Source organism: Salmo trutta, chromosome 35, assembly GCF_901001165.1.
Source record: "Salmo trutta chromosome 35, fSalTru1.1, whole genome shotgun sequence".
NCBI lineage: Eukaryota > Metazoa > Chordata > Actinopteri > Salmoniformes > Salmonidae > Salmo > Salmo trutta.
In genome coordinates this window covers 33,301,502-33,321,995 of record NC_042991.1, presented here as the reverse complement: position 1 = coordinate 33,321,995, position 20,494 = coordinate 33,301,502, and the positions used below count along the sequence as shown (strand labels likewise).

The window sequence follows — 20,494 nt, the reverse complement described above, 5'->3', positions numbered from 1 at the left end:
AGAGAGACGGGGGGAGAGAGGGAGAGAGACGGGGGAGAGAGAGGGAGAGAGACGGGGGGAGAGAGGGAGAGAGACGGGGGGAGAGAGGGAGAGAGACGGGGGGAGGAGGGGAGAGAGACGGGGGGGAGAGAGGGAGAGAGACGGGGGGAGAGAGGGAGAGAGGGGGGGGAGAGAGGGAGGAGAGACGGGGGGAGAGGGGAGAGAGGATGGAGAGAGGGGGAGAGAGGGAGGAGAGAGACGGGGGGAGAGTGGAGAGAGAGGGGGGAGAGAGTGGAGGAGAGACGGGGGGAGAGAGGGGAGAGAGACGGGGGGAGAGAGGGAGAGAGACGGGGGGAGAGAGGGAGAGAGACGGGGGAGAGAGGGAGAGAGACGGGGGGGGAGAGGGAGAGAGACGGGGGGAGAGAGGGAGAGAGACGGGGGGAGAGGGGGAGAGAGACGGGGGGAGAGGGGGGAGAGCGACGTGGGAGAGGGGGAGAGAGGAGGGGAGAGACGGGAGAGAGGAGAGGAGGGGGGAGAGAGGACAGAGACGGGGGGAGAGAGGGAGAGAGACGGGGGGAGAGAGACGGGGGGAGAGAGGGAGAGAGACGGGGGGAGAGGGGGAGAGAGACGGGGGGAGAGAGGGAGAGAGACGAGGGGAGAGGGGGAGAGAGACGGGGGGAGAGAGACGGGGGGAGAGAGACGGGGGGAGAGGGGGAGAGAGACGGGGGGAGAGGGGGAGAGAGACGGGGGGAGAGGGGGAGAGAGACGGGGGGGAGAAAGGGAGAGAGACGGGGGGAGAGAGAAGGGGGCGAGAAGGAGAGAGAAGGGGGGGGTTTGACAGAGACGGGGGTTTGACAGAGACGGGGGTTTGACAGAGACGGGCTATTAACAAGTAATAGCTGAGAATGAGACAGAACCAGAGACAGAACCAGAGACAGGGAGAACGTGTTTGAAAACGCATGACAAGCACCAGTTTAGATACTGACAGAGACTTTGATGAAAATAGCTGTTAGAAAGTAGGCTAGTGTTTCAGGAACTGGACCCTTGAGAAGGAGCATTAACCTGGATAGCAACACCCGTTGCTGACAGGTGTATAAAATCGAGCACACTGCCATGCAATCTCCATAGACAAACATTGCCAGTATAATGGCCTTACTGAAGAGCTCTGTGATTATCGACATGGCACCGTCATAGGATGCCACCTTTCCAACAAATCAGTTAGTCAAATGTCTGCCCTGCTAGAGCTGCCCCGGTCAACTGTAAGTGCTGTTACTGTGAAGTGGAAACATCTAGGAGCAACAACAGCTCAGCCGCGAAGTGGTAGGCCACACAAGCTCACAGAACAGAACCGGCGAGTGCTGAAGCGCATAAAAATAGCCTGTCCTCGGTTGCAACACTCAATGCCGAGTTCCAAACTGCCTCTGGAAGCAACGTCAGCACAAGAACTATTAGTCGGGAGCTTCATGAAATGGGTTTCCATGGCCGAGCAGCCGCACACAAGCCTAAGATCACCATGCCCAATTCCAAGCGTTGGCTGGAGTGGTTTAAAGCTCGCCACCATTGGACTCTAGAGCAGTGGAAATGCGTTCTCTGGAGTGATGAATCACGCTTCCCCATCTGGCAGTCCGAAGGACTAATCTAGGTTTGGCGGATGCCAGGAGAACACTTTCTGTCTGAATACATAGTGCTAATTGTAAAGTTTGGTGGAGGAGGAATAATGGTCTAGGGCTGTTTTTCATGGTTCTGGCTCCTTAGTTCCAGTGAAGGGAAATCTTAACACTACAGCATACATTCTAGACGATTCTGTGATTCCAACTTTGCGGCAACAGTTTGGGGAAGGCCCTTTTCCTGTTTCAGCATGACTATGCCCCCGTGCACAAAGCGAGGTTCATACAGAACTGGTTTGTCGAGATCGGTGTGGAAGAATTTGACTGGCCTGCACAGAACCCTGACCTCAACCCCACTGAACACCTGGGTTGAACTGGAACACTGACTGCGAGCGAATCGCCTAACATCAGTTCCTGACCTCACCAATGCTGCTGTGGCTGAATGGAAGCAAGTCCCTGCAGCAATTTTAAACGTAACCTTTATTTAACTAGGCAAGTCAGTTATGAACAAATTCTTATTTACAATGATGGCCTACCGGGGAACAGTAGGTTAACTGTCTTGTTCAGGGGCAGAACGACAGATTTTTACCTTGTCAGCTCGGGGATTCGAACCTTTCGGTTACTGGCCCAACGCTCTAACCACTAGGCTACCTGCCGCCCCAATGTTCCAACATCTAGTGGAAAGCCTTCCCAGAAGAGTGGAGGCTGTTATAGCAGCAAATGGGGAACCAACTCCATATTAATGCCCATGACATTGAAATGAGATGTTCGACAAACAGGTATCCAGATACATTTGGTCATGTAGTGTATCTTAAAGTAAACAATCCATTAAACATGATCAACTATTTCAACCGATTAATAATCCAAAAGGTTTGTTATATTTAATAAGTGTAGCATATAATTAACTGTGAAATACTGTACATTTGGAAGCAAACAATCAATAAATCATGAATCAAAATCATTCATTATTAAAATGTTTGGAATATTTAGCACTTATTGCTGGCCCATAGATTTGGTATAGACTAGCTCTTCTGGTCGTTTTGAGTCTGAAGATCGTTGTTGTCAGTTCGCGGAGCATTCCTTCTTTTGACATGCATAATAGAATATATGCATATTGCTTATTACCAAGGCAGTTTGAATGCTGATGACACACACACAAGCTAAATTCCCTACATCGACATTGTTGCAAGCTAGGCACTAGGGACCCCTGGCTTTGTTCTGCCTCAGAGGTACACTACATGCTTGTCCCTACACCCGGACCTATGATCACATTTCCCTATCCATACCTGTGGCTAGTGGCGCTCTCCCAATTCTCTTGCATGACATCCTATCCTTGTTTCCTTTCCTTAATGACTACTGTTTTCATGAATGGACGCTAATTAAAATGGTAGACTTTTAAGACTCGTTTTCCACTTTCCCTCGCAAGGTTGTCACCACAACCTAAAAACTTTTCACCTAAATGTCCGCCAGTTTCCTCAAGTTTACCTCGTGGTTCATGATCTTGCCGTAGGTTTCCACCAGGGACTCTGCATAGAAGGGCGTCTCCCCGTAGAGCATCTCGTACATGCATACCCCCAGCGACCACCAGTCACACTCTGGACCGTACTTCCCCATGCCGTCCTCCATGGCCTGCAGGATCTCAGGGGAAATGTAGTCCGGAGTGCCTACAGCCACAGATGACTGGACCTGGAAGAGTGAGGTTAGGAACTACAAATGAGAGGGTTGAAGTAAAGTGAACTCAGAGAAACACTTTACGTTGTACATGTAAAAAAAAAACGATCCAAATCAAATCGTATTTGTCACATGCTTGGTAAACAACAGGTATAGACTAACAGTGAAATGCTTACTGACGGGCCCTTCCCAACAATGCAGAGAGAGAAAGAGAAATAGTAGAAAGTATATTTCTGTTTTGAAAATAATAACACCAGGAATACATAGAAAAATAATAACTGACATGAGGTGTGTGTGTGTTTTCATAATAAGAGTATTAACTTATTAAAAACCGATTGAGTTTGCTTTGACCTGGATTCAAATATTTTGAGTCTTTGCTCTAGCCTGTATAGAGTGTCAGGTGGGCGGGTTTGGAGTTTTGAGACTATTCTATTGGTCCATTAAGCCAGGCAAGCTCAATCAAGCACAGATTAAGTATTTGAAATTATTTCAAATAGTATCTGAACCCAGGTCAGGAGATGAGGAATATAGTGAATCTTGCTATACTCCCCCTTAGAATTTGATGAAGTGATTGAAGGCCTAACGGTTGGGCTATACATTTGACATCACTATCAGACCCCTTTCACGAAAACCCTGAACCTCCATACATCTGACAAATCACCTTGAACCTCGGGTCAATTTCTGTCTCAGACGAAAATTCATTTTCTTTCACACAAACAGCTGAGTAGTACAAAGGGGCTCTGTCGTAGAATCTCTGAGCGATGAAAAACAAATGAAAACTTAGCACGAGAAAGCAGAAAAGGAGTTGAGCCATAAAGTTATTTAATAAAACAGTGTGAACCCTCTATTAATTCACACTATAAAAACCATTAGGATCCATGAGAGCCCTTGAATGAGTCCCAAATGGCACCCTATTCTCTAGACCAGGGCTGCCCAACCCTCTTCCTGGAGATGTACTGTCCTGTAGGTTTTCAGTCCAACCTTAATTTAGCATATCTGATTCAGCTAGTTAAGGTCTTGTTGAGTGGCTAATTAGTAGCATCAGGTGTGTAAAATTAGGCTTGGACTGAAAACCCAGAGGACAGTAGATCTCCAGGATGAGGGTTGGGCAGCCCTGCTCTAGATAGGGCTCTGGTCAAAAGTAGTGCACTACATTACCCATAGGGCTCTGGTCAAAAGTAGTGCACTACTTTTGACCAGAGCCCTATGGGTAACGTAGTGCACTGTAACAAATAGGGTGCCATTTGGGATTTACTGCCCTTCTTTACATTTTACATCCGCTGAATTCAGATGGCATATCATGTCGTTTACTTTCTTTATTTTCATTTTCTATTTACAGTAGTGCAATAAGGATGGGGGTAAATTTGAGCTGGAGTAAAACAGATTAAGCCTAGAGATGATGATAAGTTGGTGTCGAAGGCCTGGACTGTCCTTAATCTTTGTGTAAGAAGTTTAAAATCACAGACTATAGACATCCAGTCAATGCTGATTACAAATCTAAATGTTACTTCATGACTAAACACTAATTGACCATATTTATTTTTGTCATTTAATCAGGGTCTGTGAAAAGGCCACAGTGAATCAAATGGTTTGATCATCAACAGCCCCCTGTGAGACCGAACTCTGATTATATAGCCAGCATTATTATTTGAATCCACTAAAACTAGATAATGATGGTGATAACGATAGCTGTTGTGTAATCTGTTGTGTAGACATGTCCTCGTTATTGAGCATTGGTTTAAAGCTGCTGTTATTGCTACTACTGGAGTGGGTTGAAATTGCCCTTGACGCTGATCTGGGTAAGTTCTTCATTTCCCCCACTAATAGTTAAGGTTAGGATTGGGGCAGGAGATTTGTTCCTAGTGGAAACTTCACCCCCAGAGCACGGCCGTTGTATGAATGTTGGTTTCACTTCTGCTAGTCATTCTCTTTACCGTTGTTCAGTTCCTTGTTGTACGGATAGAATTATATTAAAATGTCAAGTCATTGTATTTCTATAGTTGTATGTATTTACTCTAAGTCACTCATCATTGACCTGAATAAAGTGTGGGAGAGCCTCTTATTGGCCATTGATTGACACTGCATCCCAAGTGGCACCCTATTCCCTATGTAGTGCACTACTTTGGACCAGAACCATATTGGTCCTGGCTAAAAGTAGTGTACTAGAGAATTGGGTGCCATGTCCGCTATTTTAGCGGTTGTGACAAACAGAGTGGGTCTCTGTTCTCGTCCTACAAATGTGGCTCTAAATCTTTGAACGGTTGGAGATACTTGCTATTATGATTGAAATGCTCACCGGCCGCGTAGGAAACGTTACAAGGGACATATGACAAAACCACAATTGAAAGCAATGTAGATCTTCTCTACACAAACAATTGCTAGGCCTACGTTTTCCTGAACTTTCCAATTCTTTTCTGATGCAAACACAAATCTGTAAAACGTTCACGTAGGCTACTCAAGTGATTTGACATCTTTTCTTATTAGCCTTTATGAATATAAAAACTTGGTGCAGTTTATGCTACAACCAGGTTAAAAAAAAGGACATTATTTATATTACAATATAAAGTGCCTTGAGAAACTATTCATACCACTTGATTCTAAATTTTGTGGTGTTACCTGCCTGAATTCAAAATGGATTAAATATATTTTTCATTCATCTACACAGAATATCCCACTATGACTAAGTGAAAACATGTTTAGACATTTTAGCACATTTATTGAAAATGACACCCCTGAATCAATACATGTTTGAATCTCCTTTGGCAGTGATTATAGCTGTGAGTATTTCTGGGTAAGTCTCTAAGAGCTTTCCACACCTGGATTGTGCAACATTTGCCTATTATTCTTTAAGCTCTGTCAAGTTGGTTGTTGATTATTGCTAGACAGCCATTTTCCATTTTCACGATAGATTTTCAAGCCGATTTAAGTCAAAACTGTAACTAGGCCATTCAGGAAAAACCAATGTCATCTTAGGTTATTGTCCTGCTGAAAGGTGAATTTTCAGGTTCTTTTTTTCAACAAAAGAAAACTCCCTAGTCCTTGCCGATGACAAGCATACCCATAACATGATGCAGCCATTACCATGCTTGAAAATATGAAGAGTGGCCGTCAGTGATGTTTTTGTCCCCAAGCGTAACGCTCTCTTTTCAGGACATAGAGTTCATTTCGATGTAACATATTTGCAGTTTTACCTTATTGCAAACAGAATGCATTAAAAAAAATATATATATATATTTTGTTCCATCTTTTCACTGTCATTTAGGTTAGTATTGAGGAGTAACTACGATGTTGTTGATCCATCCACAGTTTTCTCCCATCACAGCCATTAAACTCTGTAAATGTTCTAAAGTCACCATTGGCCTCTTGGTGAAATCCCTGAGTGTGTTCCTTCCTCTCCGGCAACAGTTATAGGAAGGATGCCTATGTCATTGTAGTGACTGGGTGTATTGATACACCATCCAAAGTGTAATTAATAACTTCACCATGTTCAAAGGGATATTCAATGTCTGCCTCTTTTGTTTTTGACCCATCTACCAATAGGCGCCCTTCTTCGCGACAGGCACTGGAAAACCTCCTTGGTCTGTGGTTGAATCTGTGTTTGAAATTCACTACTCGACTGAGGGACCTTACAGATACTGTAACTGTATGTGTGGGGTACAGAGATGAGGTAGTCATTTACAAATCATGTTAAACCCCATTATTGCACACACAGTGTCCACGAGTCATTGCAACGTTGTATTTGATTTGTTAGGCAAATCTTTACTCCTGAATTTATTTAGGCCTGCCATAACAAAAGGGGTTAAATACTTAGATTAATAGTTTATTAATTTGTAAAAAAATAAAAATAAATTCAACATCACTGATATTATGGTGTATTGTGTGTAGGCCAGTGAGACAAAAAAAATTGCGATTTAATACATTTTTAAATTCATGCTGTAAAATCAAAAAGTGGAAAAAGTAAATTGGTGTGAATACATTCTGAAGGCACTGTAGGTAAAACCACTATCGGCGAAACAGAGATCAGATATAGGCTTGTTGGGGCGGCAGCATAGCCTAGTGGTTAGAGCGTTGGACTAGTAACCGAAAGGTTGCAAGTTCGAATCCCCGAGCTGACAAGGTACAAATCTGTCGTTCTGCCCCTGAACAAGAAGGGCGCCTATTGGTAGATGGGTCAAAAACAAAAGATGCAGACATTGAATATCCCTTTGAACATGGTGAAGTTATTAATTACACTTTGGATGGTGTATCAATACACCCAGTCACTACAATGACATAGGCATCCTTCCTATAACTGTTGCCGGAGAGGAAGGAACACACTCAGGGATTTCACCAAGAGGCCAATAAGAATTTGTTTTTAACTGACTTGCCTAGTTAAATAAAGGTAAAAAAAATGTGGATAGATTATTCTAAATATTATTGTAATAGTAGGCCTACCTACACAACAACCTCATATTCCATGGGGTTACTGACCACCATCCATTGAATTAATAACAAGTAGTACTGATTATTTGGCCTTAGGGAAAAGAAAAAATAGCCATGGAAGAGGTGCTGCAGATCAATTTAAATACATCTGCAAAATGTATAGAATTACTCCTATCTGAAATAGACCAGGAATAATAATCTTTTTAAAAAATGTTGTGGGTTGTGTTCTATCACGACTAGTGCATGTAGGACTACAGTTGCGGAGCCAATTGGGCAGCAGGCCTGGTAAATATCAAGCCCCTGATTGTTGAGGAGTGGCTGTCAGTGAACAGCAGGCAGCAGCTTTCACAATATTTCTAAATACTATTGCTGGAAAAACAGTTTGAAAAGCAAATGGCTACTCTAATCTGTCTGTGTAGCCTGTACTTTTGGTCATTTGTGTGGTATTAAAAAATAATATACATTTTGAAAAGGACATTTTTCTCAGAACCACAAATAATATGATAAAAGCATGTGTGGGGGGGGGGCGTGTGTGTGTGGGGGGGGGGGGGGCGTGAGGCGTGTGTGGGGGGTGTGTGTGTGGGGGGCGTGTGTGGCATGTGGGGGGCGTGGCGCGTGTGGGGCGTGTGTGGGGGGGCGTGGGGCGTGTGGGGGAGCGTGGGGCGTGTGGGGGGGGCGTGGGGCGTGAGGCGTGTGGGGGGGGGCGTGTGAGGCATGTGGGGGGGCGTGTGAGGCATGTGGGGTGTGTGGCGTGTGTGGGGGGCGTGTGTCGTGGGACGTGTGAGGCATGTGGGGCGTGTGGCGTGTGTGGGGGGGGCGTGTGTGGAAGGGGGGGGCGTGTGTGGGGGGGGCGCGTGTGTGGGGGGGGGCGCGTGTGTGGGGGGAGGGCGTGTGTGGGGGGAGGGCGTGTCTGGTGCGTGGAGGGTCTGGGGTGTGTATGGGGTGTGATGTCTGGGGTGGGTGTGGGGTCTGGGGTGTGTATGGGGTGTGATGTCTGGGGTGTGGGGTCTGTGTTGCTCACCGTGCCGTCCTGCATCATTTTCAGGCAGGAGCCAAAGTCGGCCAGACGGATATGACCCTTCATGTCTAACAGCACGTTGTCTGGTTTGATATCTCTGGAGGGAGAGAGAGAGACAGAGAGAGACAGAGAGCGAGACAGACAGAGCGAGAAAGAGAGCGAGACAGACAGAGCGAGAGCGAGAGCGAGCCAGAGAGAGCGAGACAGACAGAGCGAGAGCGAGCGAGCCAGAGAGAGCGAGCGAGCCAGAGCGAGCGAGCGAGCCAGAGAGAGCGAGCGAGCCAGAGAGAGCGAGAGCGAGCGAGCCAGAGAGAGCGAGAGCGAGCGAGCCAGAGAGAGCGAGAGCGAGCGAGCCAGAGAGAGCGAGAGCGAGCGAGCCAGAGAGAGCGAGCCAGAGAGAGCGAGAAAGAGAGCGAGCGAGCGAGCCAGAGAGAGCGAGAGCGAGCGAGCCAGAGAGAGCGAGCGAGCCAGAGAGAGAGAGAGCGAGCGAGCCAGAGAGAGAGCGAGCGAGCCAGAGAGAGAGAGAGCGAGCGAGCGAGCCAGAGAGAGAGAGAGCGAGCGAGCCAGAGAGAGAGAGAGCGAGCGAGCCAGAGAGCGAGAGCGAGCGAGCCAGAGAGAGAGAGCGAGCGAGCCAGAGAGCGAGAGCGAGCGAGCCAGAGAGCGAGCGAGCCAGAGAGCGCCAGAGAGCGAGAGCGAGCGAGCCAGAGAGCGAGAGCGAGCGAGGGCCAGAGAGCGTGCCAGAGAGAAAGAGCGAGCGAGGAGCGAGCCAGACAGAGAGCGAGCAAGCAAGGAGCAAGACAGACAGAGGAGAGCGAGGAGCGAGACAGACAGAGGAGCGAGGAGCGAGACAGACAGAGAGAGCGAGGAGCGAGACAGAGAGCGAGCGAGGAGCGAGCCAGAGAGAAAGAGCGAGCGAGGAGCGAGCCAGAGAGAAAGAGCGAGCGAGGAGCGAGCCAGACAGACAGACAGACAGACAGACAGAGGAGCGAGGAGCGAGACAGGCAGAGAGCGAGCGAGGAGCGAGACAGGCAGAGAGCGAGCGAGGAGCGAGACAGGCAGAGAGCGAGCGAGGAGCGAGACAGGCAGAGAGCGAGCGAGGAGCGAGACAGGCAGAGAGCGAGCGAGGAGCGAGACAGGCAGAAAGCGAGCGAGGAGCGAGACAGGCAGAGAGAGAGAGCGAGGAGAGAGACAGGCAGAGAGAGAGAGCGAGGAGCGAGACAGGCAGAGAGCGAGCGAGGAGCGAGACAGGCAGAGAGAGAGCGAGGAGAGAGACAGGCAGAGAGAGAGAGAGCGAGGAGCGAGACAGGCAGAGAGAGAGAGAGCGAGGAGCGAGACAGGCAGAGAGAGAGAGAGCGAGGAGCGAGACAGGCAGAGAGAGAGAGAGCGAGGAGCGAGACAGGCAGAGAGAGAGAGAGAGCGAGGAGCGAGACAGGCAGAGAGAGAGAGAGCGAGGAGCGAGACAGGCAGAGAGAGAGAGAGCGAGGAGCGAGACAGGCAGGAGAGAGAGAGAGAGCGAGGAGCGAGACAGGCAGAGAGAGAGAGAGCGAGGAGCGAGACAGGCAGAGAGAGAGAGAGCGAGGAGCGAGACAGGCAGAGAGAGAGAGAGCGAGGAGCGAGACAGGCAGAGAGAGAGAGAGCGAGGAGCGAGACAGGCAGAGAGAGAGAGAGCGAGGAGCGAGACAGGCAGAGAGAGAGAGCGAGGGAGCGAGACAGGCAGAGAGAGAGAGCGAGGAGCGAGACAGGCAGAGAGAGAGAGCGAGGAGCGAGACAGGCAGAGAGAGAGAGAGCGAGGAGCGAGACAGGCAGAGAGAGAGAGCGAGGAGCGAGACAGGCAGAGAGAGAGAGCGAGGAGCGAGACAGGCAGAGAGAGAGAGAGAGCGAGGAGCGAGACAGGCAGAGAGAGAGAGAGAGCGAGGAGCGAGACAGGCAGAGAGAGAGAGAGAGCGAGGAGCGAGACAGGCAGAGAGGCAGAGTGACAGAGAGGCGAGACAGGCAGAGAGGCAGAGTGACAGAGAGGCAGAGTGGCAGAGTGACAGAGAGGCAGAGTGGCAGAGTGACAGAGAGGCAGAGTGGCAGAGTGACAGAGGCAGAGTGGCAGAGTGACAGAGGCAGAGTGACAGACAGAGAGAGGCAGAGTGACAGACAGAGAGAGGCAGAGTGACAGACAGAGAGAGGCAGAGTGACAGACAGAGAGAGGCAGAGTGACAGACAGAGGCAGAGTGACAGACAGAGAGAGGCAGAGTGACAGACAGAGAGAGGCAGAGTGACAGACAGAGAGAGGCAGAGTGACAGACAGAGAGAGGCAGAGTGACAGACAGAGAGAGGCAGAGTGACAGACAGAGAGAGGCAGAGTGACAGACAGAGAGAGGCAGAGTGACAGACAGAGAGAGGCAGACAGACAGAGAGAGGCAGACAGACAGAGAGAGGCAGACAGACAGAGAGAGGCAGACAGACAGAGAGAGGCAGACAGACGCAGTAAGACAGAGAGGCAGACAGACAAAGACAGACAGACAGAGAAACAGACAGAGAGACAGAAACGGGTTAGGATAAGGTAAGTGCATAAAACCAACCTCTCCACCAATATAAAGCCCTGTTTATCACTATGTGACATTGTATCGGATTCAATCTGAGACAATGTACAGTTCAATAACACACACACACACACACACACACACACACACACACACACCCCTCTGCTCCTTCCCCCTTAACATTTCTCTCCCGGGTGGTTCTCTGAGCTGAACAGCTTGTCATTGTTCATCTACCCTCCCTCTCCCTCTCTCCCGATCCCCCTCTCCTCACGCTCCCTGGCTTGACGCAGGCCACACACACTGTGCCCTCTGTTGTACTAACCCTGGCACCACGCTGGGCACAGCGGGCACGGAGTAAACACCTAAACACACCCAGCCCAACGCAAAGTAACAGGCCACACACACACACACGAGTCATTTACAATATCACAACCACACACAGAACATTTCATTCATAAGTCTCTCTCTCATACAGGAGACCCACACACACACATACACACACACACACACACACACACACACACACACACACACACACACACACACACACACACATACACACACCCCTTTGTTTATACATTTCTCTTTACTCACTCACACAAACTCCCAACCACTAGAGTAAGATGTGTTTGTCAATCAGTGCACTGAACCAATCTACCAAGGCTAATTTCAGACTAGAATTCTCATCCATCCTTACACCTTTCTTAGCTTCATTGCTTCCTTCCTTGATTAATTCACTGATCAGCTACTTCTGAGATGAAAACCATCCAAACATATACAGATCAGTGTTGACTTCAAGGAAGGAAGGAAAGAAAGATAGAAAGCTGTATACAAAATATTGGAACAGGGCCGCAATGCTGTTTTGATATATAGACTTGTCTCTGTGTTTTGTTAGGCACTGGGCTTGAGTACAACCAGACTATAAACACTGTCAGTGTGTGTGTTTGTGTGTCAGAGTACGTGTGCCTCAGAGAGAAAGTAGGCTTCCCAACTCTTTCGTTCTGTTGCTCCGTCTCTCTTGTTCACACTCCATCTCTCTCATCAATTCCCTTCTATCCCATCCTCCATCTCTCTCTCTGTTGATTCATCTCGTCTCTCTCCCTCAATCTCTCCCCTATTTCGCTACAGTGCATCCCAGAAGGCCCTGTTCCAGTGCATCCCAGAAGGCCCTGTTCCATTTCGGCTCCTAGCCCCTTCCCTAGCCCCCTGTCCAGTGTTCCCAAATGTGAAAGGATGCCATAAGGTAGGGCGTTCACTCCCCGCTGTACAATGTAAAGAAAGACAGGACAATTCAAGGTGCTACGAAATGAAAGTCAAAACGTAATAAATCATTAGATTGTTCTCTACAATATTATAACCCTAATATACTTCTACTTGACAGTGTTGATGAAATTAAAACATATATTTGCTGTGACCGTCGCTGGCTTAGACTTTCGGCCACATTGTTGCCAATTACACCTGATCCATCCCATTCAGATGGGGTAGGCACTGATGGAAAGGGACTGTAGGTCAAAATGGTACCAGACTCTTCCGTCCTCTGTCTGCGGTCCAATTCTCTCCCTGTTCCATTCCTTCTCAAGGATTCCAAAGCATTAGATTGCTGTAAGCATGGGGGCTTAGAGGGAGTGTTCACCACATTCATCAAATAAGTCCTTCCTTTCCCTATTAAATCCATGAGGGGGAGTGAACAAGTGAACACTTCAGGAAGAAGGGTACTAGAGAATTGGAGAGCAGCCCTGGTCTGTGGCTAGAGCAGGAAGGAAACAGGCAGGATTGCTGGCCAGGACTCCGTTTCCCAGGGGGCATTGCTGCCAGGAAGAGGCCCCTCCATTATCCCACATCCACACAAGGCTGGCTGGTCAGTCATCTGGGTACAGGGTCAGTGACGTGGGGAGGGACTCCCTAACACACACACACACACACACACACACACACACACACACACACCTGCCAACCTTTTATGAGTATCACTTCAGCACGGCGACAGCACCCACTGTGCCCACACTACTCAAATCATATGCAAATGCAAATGTTTTAGACTAATAACAATGTTGGTAGAAGACTGGCTCAGTATTATCGGTAGGTTACAGACTTATGTATACATGGGGGGGAAAACGTATTGTATTCTAATTGGCTGGTCGGGCTGAATCCCACGTGGGTGGGCCTATGCTCTCCCAAGCCCACCCTTGGCTGTGCCCCTGCCCAGTCTTAGATTAGAGCCTAATTTATTTCAATTAACTGATTTCCTTACATGAACTGTAACTCTGCAAAATCTTTGAAATTGTTTAATGTTGCGTTTATATTTTCATTCAGTATAAATGTACAATCAGGGCTCTTCCTAGGATTTTCTGACAAGGTAGTGTTGATGTAGGCCTAAGGTTGGTGGGGGGGATGAGGGGGGGTCAGCCAACTTCCCCCTCAGGAAGTTGGAGCATTTAGACATTTTGAAAAACCTGTAACTGCCATTTCCTGAAACCTAAAGCCATAAATTATATTAAGCAATGTAGTGAAGACTGAAGTGCTGGGTTTGATGCTAAATCAAATGGAGGTGGTCTCAATTACATTTTTCTAGAACATGCAACTACTGTCAAAGGACAACAGGGCTCTAAAAGACATCAGCCATTTCAGGTGACAGAGATAGAAAGAGGGAAAATGTAAATATGCAACGACTAGGGTGGGCTGTTACGACGGCTAGGGTGGGCTGTTACGACGGCTAGGGTGGGCTGTTACGACGGCTAGGGTGGGCTGTTACGACGGCTAGGGTGGGCTGTTACGACGGCTAGGGTGGGCTGTTACTAGGATGGGCTGTTACGACGACTAGGATGGGCCGTTACGACGACTAGGATGGGCCGTTACGACGACTAGGATGGGCCGTTACGACGACTAGGATGGGCCGTTACGACGACTAGGATGGGCCGTTACGACGACTAGGATGGGCCGTTACGACGACTAGGGTGGGCTGTTACGACGGCTAGGGTGGGCTGTTACGACGGCTAGGGTGGGCTGTTACGACGGCTAGGGTGGGCTGTTACGACGGCTAGGGTGGGCTGTTACGACGGCTAGGGTGGGCTGTTACGACGGCTAGGGTGGGCTGTTACTAGGATGGGCTGTTACGACGACTAGGATGGGCCGTTACGACGACTAGGATGGGCCGTTACGACGACTAGGATGGGCCGTTACGACGACTAGGATGGGCCGTTACGACGACTAGGATGGGCCGTTACGACGACTAGGATGGGCCGTTACGACGACTAGGATGGGCCGTTACGACGACTAGGATGGGCCGTTACGACGACTAGGATGGGCTGTTACTAGGATGGGCTGTTACTAGGATGGGCTGTTACTAGGATGGGCTGTTACTAGGATGGGCTGTTACGACGACTAGGGTGGGCTGTTACTAGGATGGGCTGGTACGACGACTAGGATGGGCTGGTACGACGACTAGGATGGGCTGGTACGACGACTAGGATGGGCTGGTACGACGACTAGGATGGGCTGTTACGACGACTAGGATGGGCCGTTACGACGACTAGGATGGGCCGTTACGACGACTAGGATGGGCCGTTACGACGACTAGGATGGGCCGTTACTAGGATGGGCCGTTACTAGGATGGGCCGTTACTAGGATGGGCTGTTACTAGGATGGGCTGTTACGACGACTAGGGTGGGCTGTTACGACGACTAGGATGGTTGTTACTACGACTAGGATGGGCTGTTACTACGACTAGGATGGGCTGTTACTAGGATGGTTGTTACGACGACTAGGATGGGGTGTTACTACGATGGTTGTTACTACGACTAGGATGGGGTGTTACTATGACTAGGATGGGGTGTTACTACGATGGGTTGTTACTACGACTAGGATGGGTTGTTACTACGACTAGGATGGGGTGTTACTACGACTAGGATGGGGTGTTACTACGATGGGTTGTTACTACGACTAGGATGGGTTGTTACTAGGATGGGTTGTTACTAGGAAGGGTTGTTACTAGGAAGGGTTGTTACTAGGATGGGTTGTTACTAGGATGGGTTGTTACTAGGATGGGTTGTTACTAGGATGGGTTGTTACTACGACTAGGATGGGTTGTTACTAGGATGGGTTGTTAATGACTTCTGGACAACGAAAGAAAGTTGAAAACCAGTAGAACACGAGAGAAAGACTGAAACATTTTTTTGGGGGATTGCTAGCTTAGCTGTTAGCTGCTGCTCCTCCCTCCACACACACACACACACACGCACACACACACACACACACCCTCTCTTTACGCACAACTTCACACACTCAGAGCAAGATCTGCGTATTATAGATCAGTCACAGACACACCAATCACGGTTAACCCAGAACTAAAGTCTTGCGTAATTGGTCAGCTGCTCAACTAAGTTCAGGGTCCATAAGAGAAGAGATTAAGAGATGTTACAATGAGGAGCTCCCCCACCCACCTCTCTCCCTCCCCAAAAGTCTCCTCACTAATTCGAAAGACGCGAACACCTGGGAAATCGTGATTTGTCCAAATAAACCCAAGCAGCGGAAACTATTGTTGCTCGTTAGCCATCACTGCCCATAGCATAAAGACTGTTATAAACTGGGTGGTTTCGAGGCCCTGAATGCTGATTGGCTGACAGCCATAGTATATCAGACCGTATACCACGCAAATTACCAAACATGTATTTTTACCAGCTCTAATTACATTGGTAACCAGTTTATAATAGCAATAAGGCACCTCGGGAGTTTATTACCAATATACCACGGCTGTGAATATACCAATAATGTGAAATGTCAGAATGATAGTACAGAGAATTATTTATTTCAGCTTTTATTTCTTCATCACATTCCCAGTGGGTCAGAAGTTTACATTCACTCAATTAGTATTTGGTAGCATTGCATTTAAATTGTTTAACTTGGGTCAAACGTGGCAGGTAGCCTTCCACAAGCTTCCCACAATAAGTTGGGTGAATTTTGTCCCATTCCTCCTGACAGAGCAGGTGTAACTGAGTCAGGTTTGTAGGCCTCCTTGCTTGCACACACTTTTTCAGTTCTGCCCACAAATTTTCTATAGGATTGAGGTCAGGGCTTTGTGATGGCCACTCCAATACCTTGACTGTGTTGTCCTTAAGCCATTTCTCCACAACTTTGGAATATGTTTGGAGTCATTGTACATTTGGAAGACCCATTTGCGACTAAACTTTAACTTTCTGACTGATGTCTTGAGATGTTGCTTCAACATATCCACATACTTTTCCTACCTCATGATGCCATCTATTTTGTGAAGTGCACCAGTCCCTCCTGCAGCAAAGCACCCCCACAACATGATGCTGCCATCCCCCGTGCTTCACGGTTGGGATGGTGTTCTTCGGCTTGCAAGCCTCCCCCTTCTCCCTCCAAACATAACGATGGTGATTATGGCCAAACAGTTCTATTTTTGTTTCATCAGACCATTTCACCAAAAAGTACGATCTTTGTCCCCATGTGCAGTTGCAAACCGGCGGTTTTGGAGCCGTGGTTTCCCTCCTGAGCGGCCTTAAGGTTATGTCGACATAGAACTAGTTTTACTGTGGATATAGAAACTTTTGTACCTGTTTCCTCCAGCATCTACACAAGGTCCTTTGCTGTTGTTCTGGGATTGATTTGCACTTTTCGCACCAAAGTACGTTCATCTCTAGGAGACAGAACGCATCTCCTTCCTGAGCGGTATGACGGCTGCGTGGTCCCATGGTGTTTATACTTGCGTAGAATTGTTTGTACAGATGAACGTGGTACCTTCAGGCATTTGGAAATTGCTCCCAAGGATGAATCAGACTTGTCAAGGTCTACCAATTTCTTGGTCTTAGCTGATTTATTTTGATTTTCCCATTATGTCAAGCAAAGAGGCACTGAGTTTGAAGGTAGGCCTTGAAATACATCCACAGGTACACCTCCAATTGACTCAAATGATGTCAATTAGCTTATCAGAAACTTCTAAAGCCATGAAATCATTTTCGGAAATTTTCCAAGCTGTTTAAAGACACAGTCAACTTAGACACAGTCAATCCCAGACAGTCCTAGCAAAATACTTGCTTGAGAAATTGCTCTTTGCTTAAGTAGCTCTTTTTATTTATTAAACTTCTGACCCACTGGAATTGTGATACAGTGAATTATAAGTGAAATAATCTGTCTGTAAACAATTCTTGAAAAAATTACTTGTGTCATGCAAAGTAGATGTCCTAACCGACTTGCCAAAACTATAGTTTGTTAACAACAAATTTGTGGAGTGGTTGAAAAACGAGTTTTAATGACTCCAACCTAAGTGTATGTCAAATTCTGACTTCAACTGTATATGTTGAAGAGGGTGGGGCTTAAGCTGTATCCCTGTCTCACCCCCTGGCTCTGTGGAAAGAAATGTGTTTTTTGCCAAATTTAACCTCACACTTGTGTACATGGATTATATAATGTCGTATGTTTTTCCCCCAATACCACTTTCCATCAATTTGTATAGCAGACCCTCATGCCAAATTGAATCGAAAGCTTTTCTGAAATCAACAAAGCATGAGAAGACTTTGCCTTTGTTTGTCAATTAGGTTGTGCAGGGTGAGTTCTCACTCCCCTCACTCACCCTTACCTGTGGACGTAGTGTTGTTGGTGTATAGAGTGGATGGCCAGCACCATCTCTGCCACATAGAACTTGGACATGTCCTCTGGGAGACGGTCCTCGAACTTACTGAGCAGGGTCAAGAGGTCACCGCCCACATAGTAGTCCATCACCAGGTACTGCAGAGACAGGGTTATACTGTGGGTTATACTGTGTACACACACCCACACACAGAGTCTACACAAGAGTGTGTGCGTGTAAAACTGTTACCAGGAAGTTGTCGTCCTGGAAGGCATAGTGTAGGGTGGTGATCCACTGGCAGTCTCCGTTCACCAGAACATTCCTCTCCTCGCGGAAACACGCCGTCTGAGGGGCAAACAATGGTATCAACTATAACATGCTACAACCTCAATACACACACACTCTTAGTAAAAAACACTTTTAAAAAAAGGTCAATTTCATTCAGGTTAGATTGAACTTAGAATTCTTGATAAATCACCAAAAACAACATCTTTGTCCCTCCTCATCTCAGTCACTAAGTTTGCCGTACCCTTAATCTCACTCCAGTAGTCTGTCCCTGGCATACAAACCATCATTCATTTTTTTTTTACAGATTTATTCAAATATAACTGAAATATCACATTTATTCAGACCCTTTAATCATGTCCTTTGTTGAAGCAGCTTTGGCAGCAATTACAGCCTTGAGTCTTCTTGGGTATAACGCTATAAGCTTGGCACACCTGCATTTGGAGAGTTTCTCTCATTCTTCTCTGCAGATCCTCTCAAGCTCCATCAGGTTGGAAGGGGAGCATCGCTGCACAGCTATTTTCAGGTCTCTCCAGAGATGTTCGAACAGGTTCAAGTCCGGGCTCTGGCTGGGCCCTCAAGGACATCGAGACTTATCCCAAAGCCACTCCTGCAATGTCTTGGCTGTGTGCGTTGTCATGTTGGAAGGTGAACCTTCACCCCAGTCTGAGTTCCTGAGCTCTTTGGAGCAGGTTTTCATCAAGGATCTCTTTGTACTTTGCCCCATTCATCTTTCCCTCGATCCTGACTAGTCTCCCAGTCCCTGTGGCTGAAAAACATCCCCACAGCATGATGCTGCCACCACCAAGCTTTACGGTAGGGACGGTGCCAGGGTTCTTGCAGACGTGAAGCTTGGCATTCAGGTCAAAGAATTCAATCTTGGTTTCATCAGACCAGAGAATTTTGTTTCTCATGTTCCTAGTCCTTTAGGTGCCTTCTGGCAAACTCCAAGCAGGCTGTCATGTGTCTTTTACTGAGGAGTGGCTTCTGGCTGGCCTCTCTACCATAAAGGCCTGATTGGTGGACTGCTGCAGAGATTGTTGTCCTTCTGGAAGGTTCTCACATCTCCACAGAGGAGCTCTGGAGCTCTGTCAGACTGACCATCGGGTTCTTGGTGAAGTCACTGACCAAGGCCCTTCTCCCCCGATTACTCTGTTTGGCCAGGCGGCCAGCTCTAGGAAGAGTCTTGGTGGTTCCAAACTTCTTCCATTTCAGAATGATTGAGGCTACTGTGTTATTGGGGACCTTCAATGCTGCAGACATTTGTTGGTACCCTTCCCCAGATCTGTGCCTCGACACAATCCTGTCTCGGAGCTCTATGGGCAATTCCTTCAACCTCATGGCTTGGTTTTTGCTCTGACATGCACTGTCAACCTAGGGCCTTTATAAACAGGTGTGTGCCTTTCCAAATCATGCCCAATCAATTTCATTTACCACAGGTGGATTCCAAACAAGTTGTAGAAACAAAGATAATCAATGGAAACAGGATGCACCCGAGCTCAATTTCGAGTTTCATAGCCAAGGGTCTGAAAAATGTTTTTTTGTCGCTTTGCCATATTTTGTGTAGATTGATGAGGATGTTTTATTTATTTAATGCGTTTTAGAATAAGGCTGTAACGTAACAAAATGTGGAAAAAGTGAAGGGGTCTGAATACTTTCCGAACGCACTGTACTTTACTACCTGAACTTGACCAATAAGGAAACAGATTTTAGTTTTCCATTGCAAAACATTTTGCTACAGTCTGCCATACTGAACACGTCCCTGGTGTTCCTACCTTCACTTTTCCTTCGTTTTATTTGTTGTGGAACAGAAATGTTTAATAGCTTTATTAAATATATTTTTTTATTCCCCCTTGTAAACTAACTTTGAACAGGTTCAGATGCATACTAAGCTCTATCCCTAGATTTACAAAAACAAAAAGAAAAAAAAATATTGGGAAATGGGCATACTCACACAACTTATTGTTGCGACAGTATATTTACCATCTACGATCTAAATACCAATTTATTTACCTCTCCATCTAGCTGTTCATCTATAAAGACTGAACATTCCTCCTCCGCTGCTGGTTGGAATGCCATGCTGCAGTGCTGTATGTAACAGTAGAGTCTAGTCCAGTGGTACTCAACTACTATCGGAGAAGGTCCAGTGACACAAATTTCCTAGGTGGCAAAGGTCCGGATGGGTTTCATCCTTTATGGGCGCTGTGGTACAGCGTATTAACAATCAGTCGTCTACGATTTAGGAAACATGTTATATAAAATGTACATTCAAATATACTGCTCAAAAAAATAAAGGGAACACTTAAACAACACACCCTAGATCTGAATGAAAGAACTAATCTTATTAAATACTTTTTTCTTTACATAGTTGAATGTGCTGACAACAAAATCACA

General features: G+C 47.3%; 1 protein-coding gene across 1 annotated transcript in view; it reads right to left on the bottom strand.

The window, feature by feature from the left end:
* The window catches only part of LOC115175112 (serine/threonine-protein kinase MRCK beta), a 126,316-nt gene that overhangs the window by 56,489 nt on the left and 49,333 nt on the right, over positions 1 to 20,494 (bottom strand). The window contains exons 4-7 of the mRNA XM_029734309.1: positions 18,065 to 18,160; positions 17,825 to 17,973; positions 8,701 to 8,794; positions 3,072 to 3,272 (exon numbers count right to left, since the gene is read on the bottom strand). Coding sequence (XP_029590169.1) covers positions 3,072 to 3,272; positions 8,701 to 8,794; positions 17,825 to 17,973; positions 18,065 to 18,160 — 540 coding nt within the window. The remainder of the gene's footprint in view (positions 1 to 3,071; positions 3,273 to 8,700; positions 8,795 to 17,824; positions 17,974 to 18,064; positions 18,161 to 20,494) is intronic.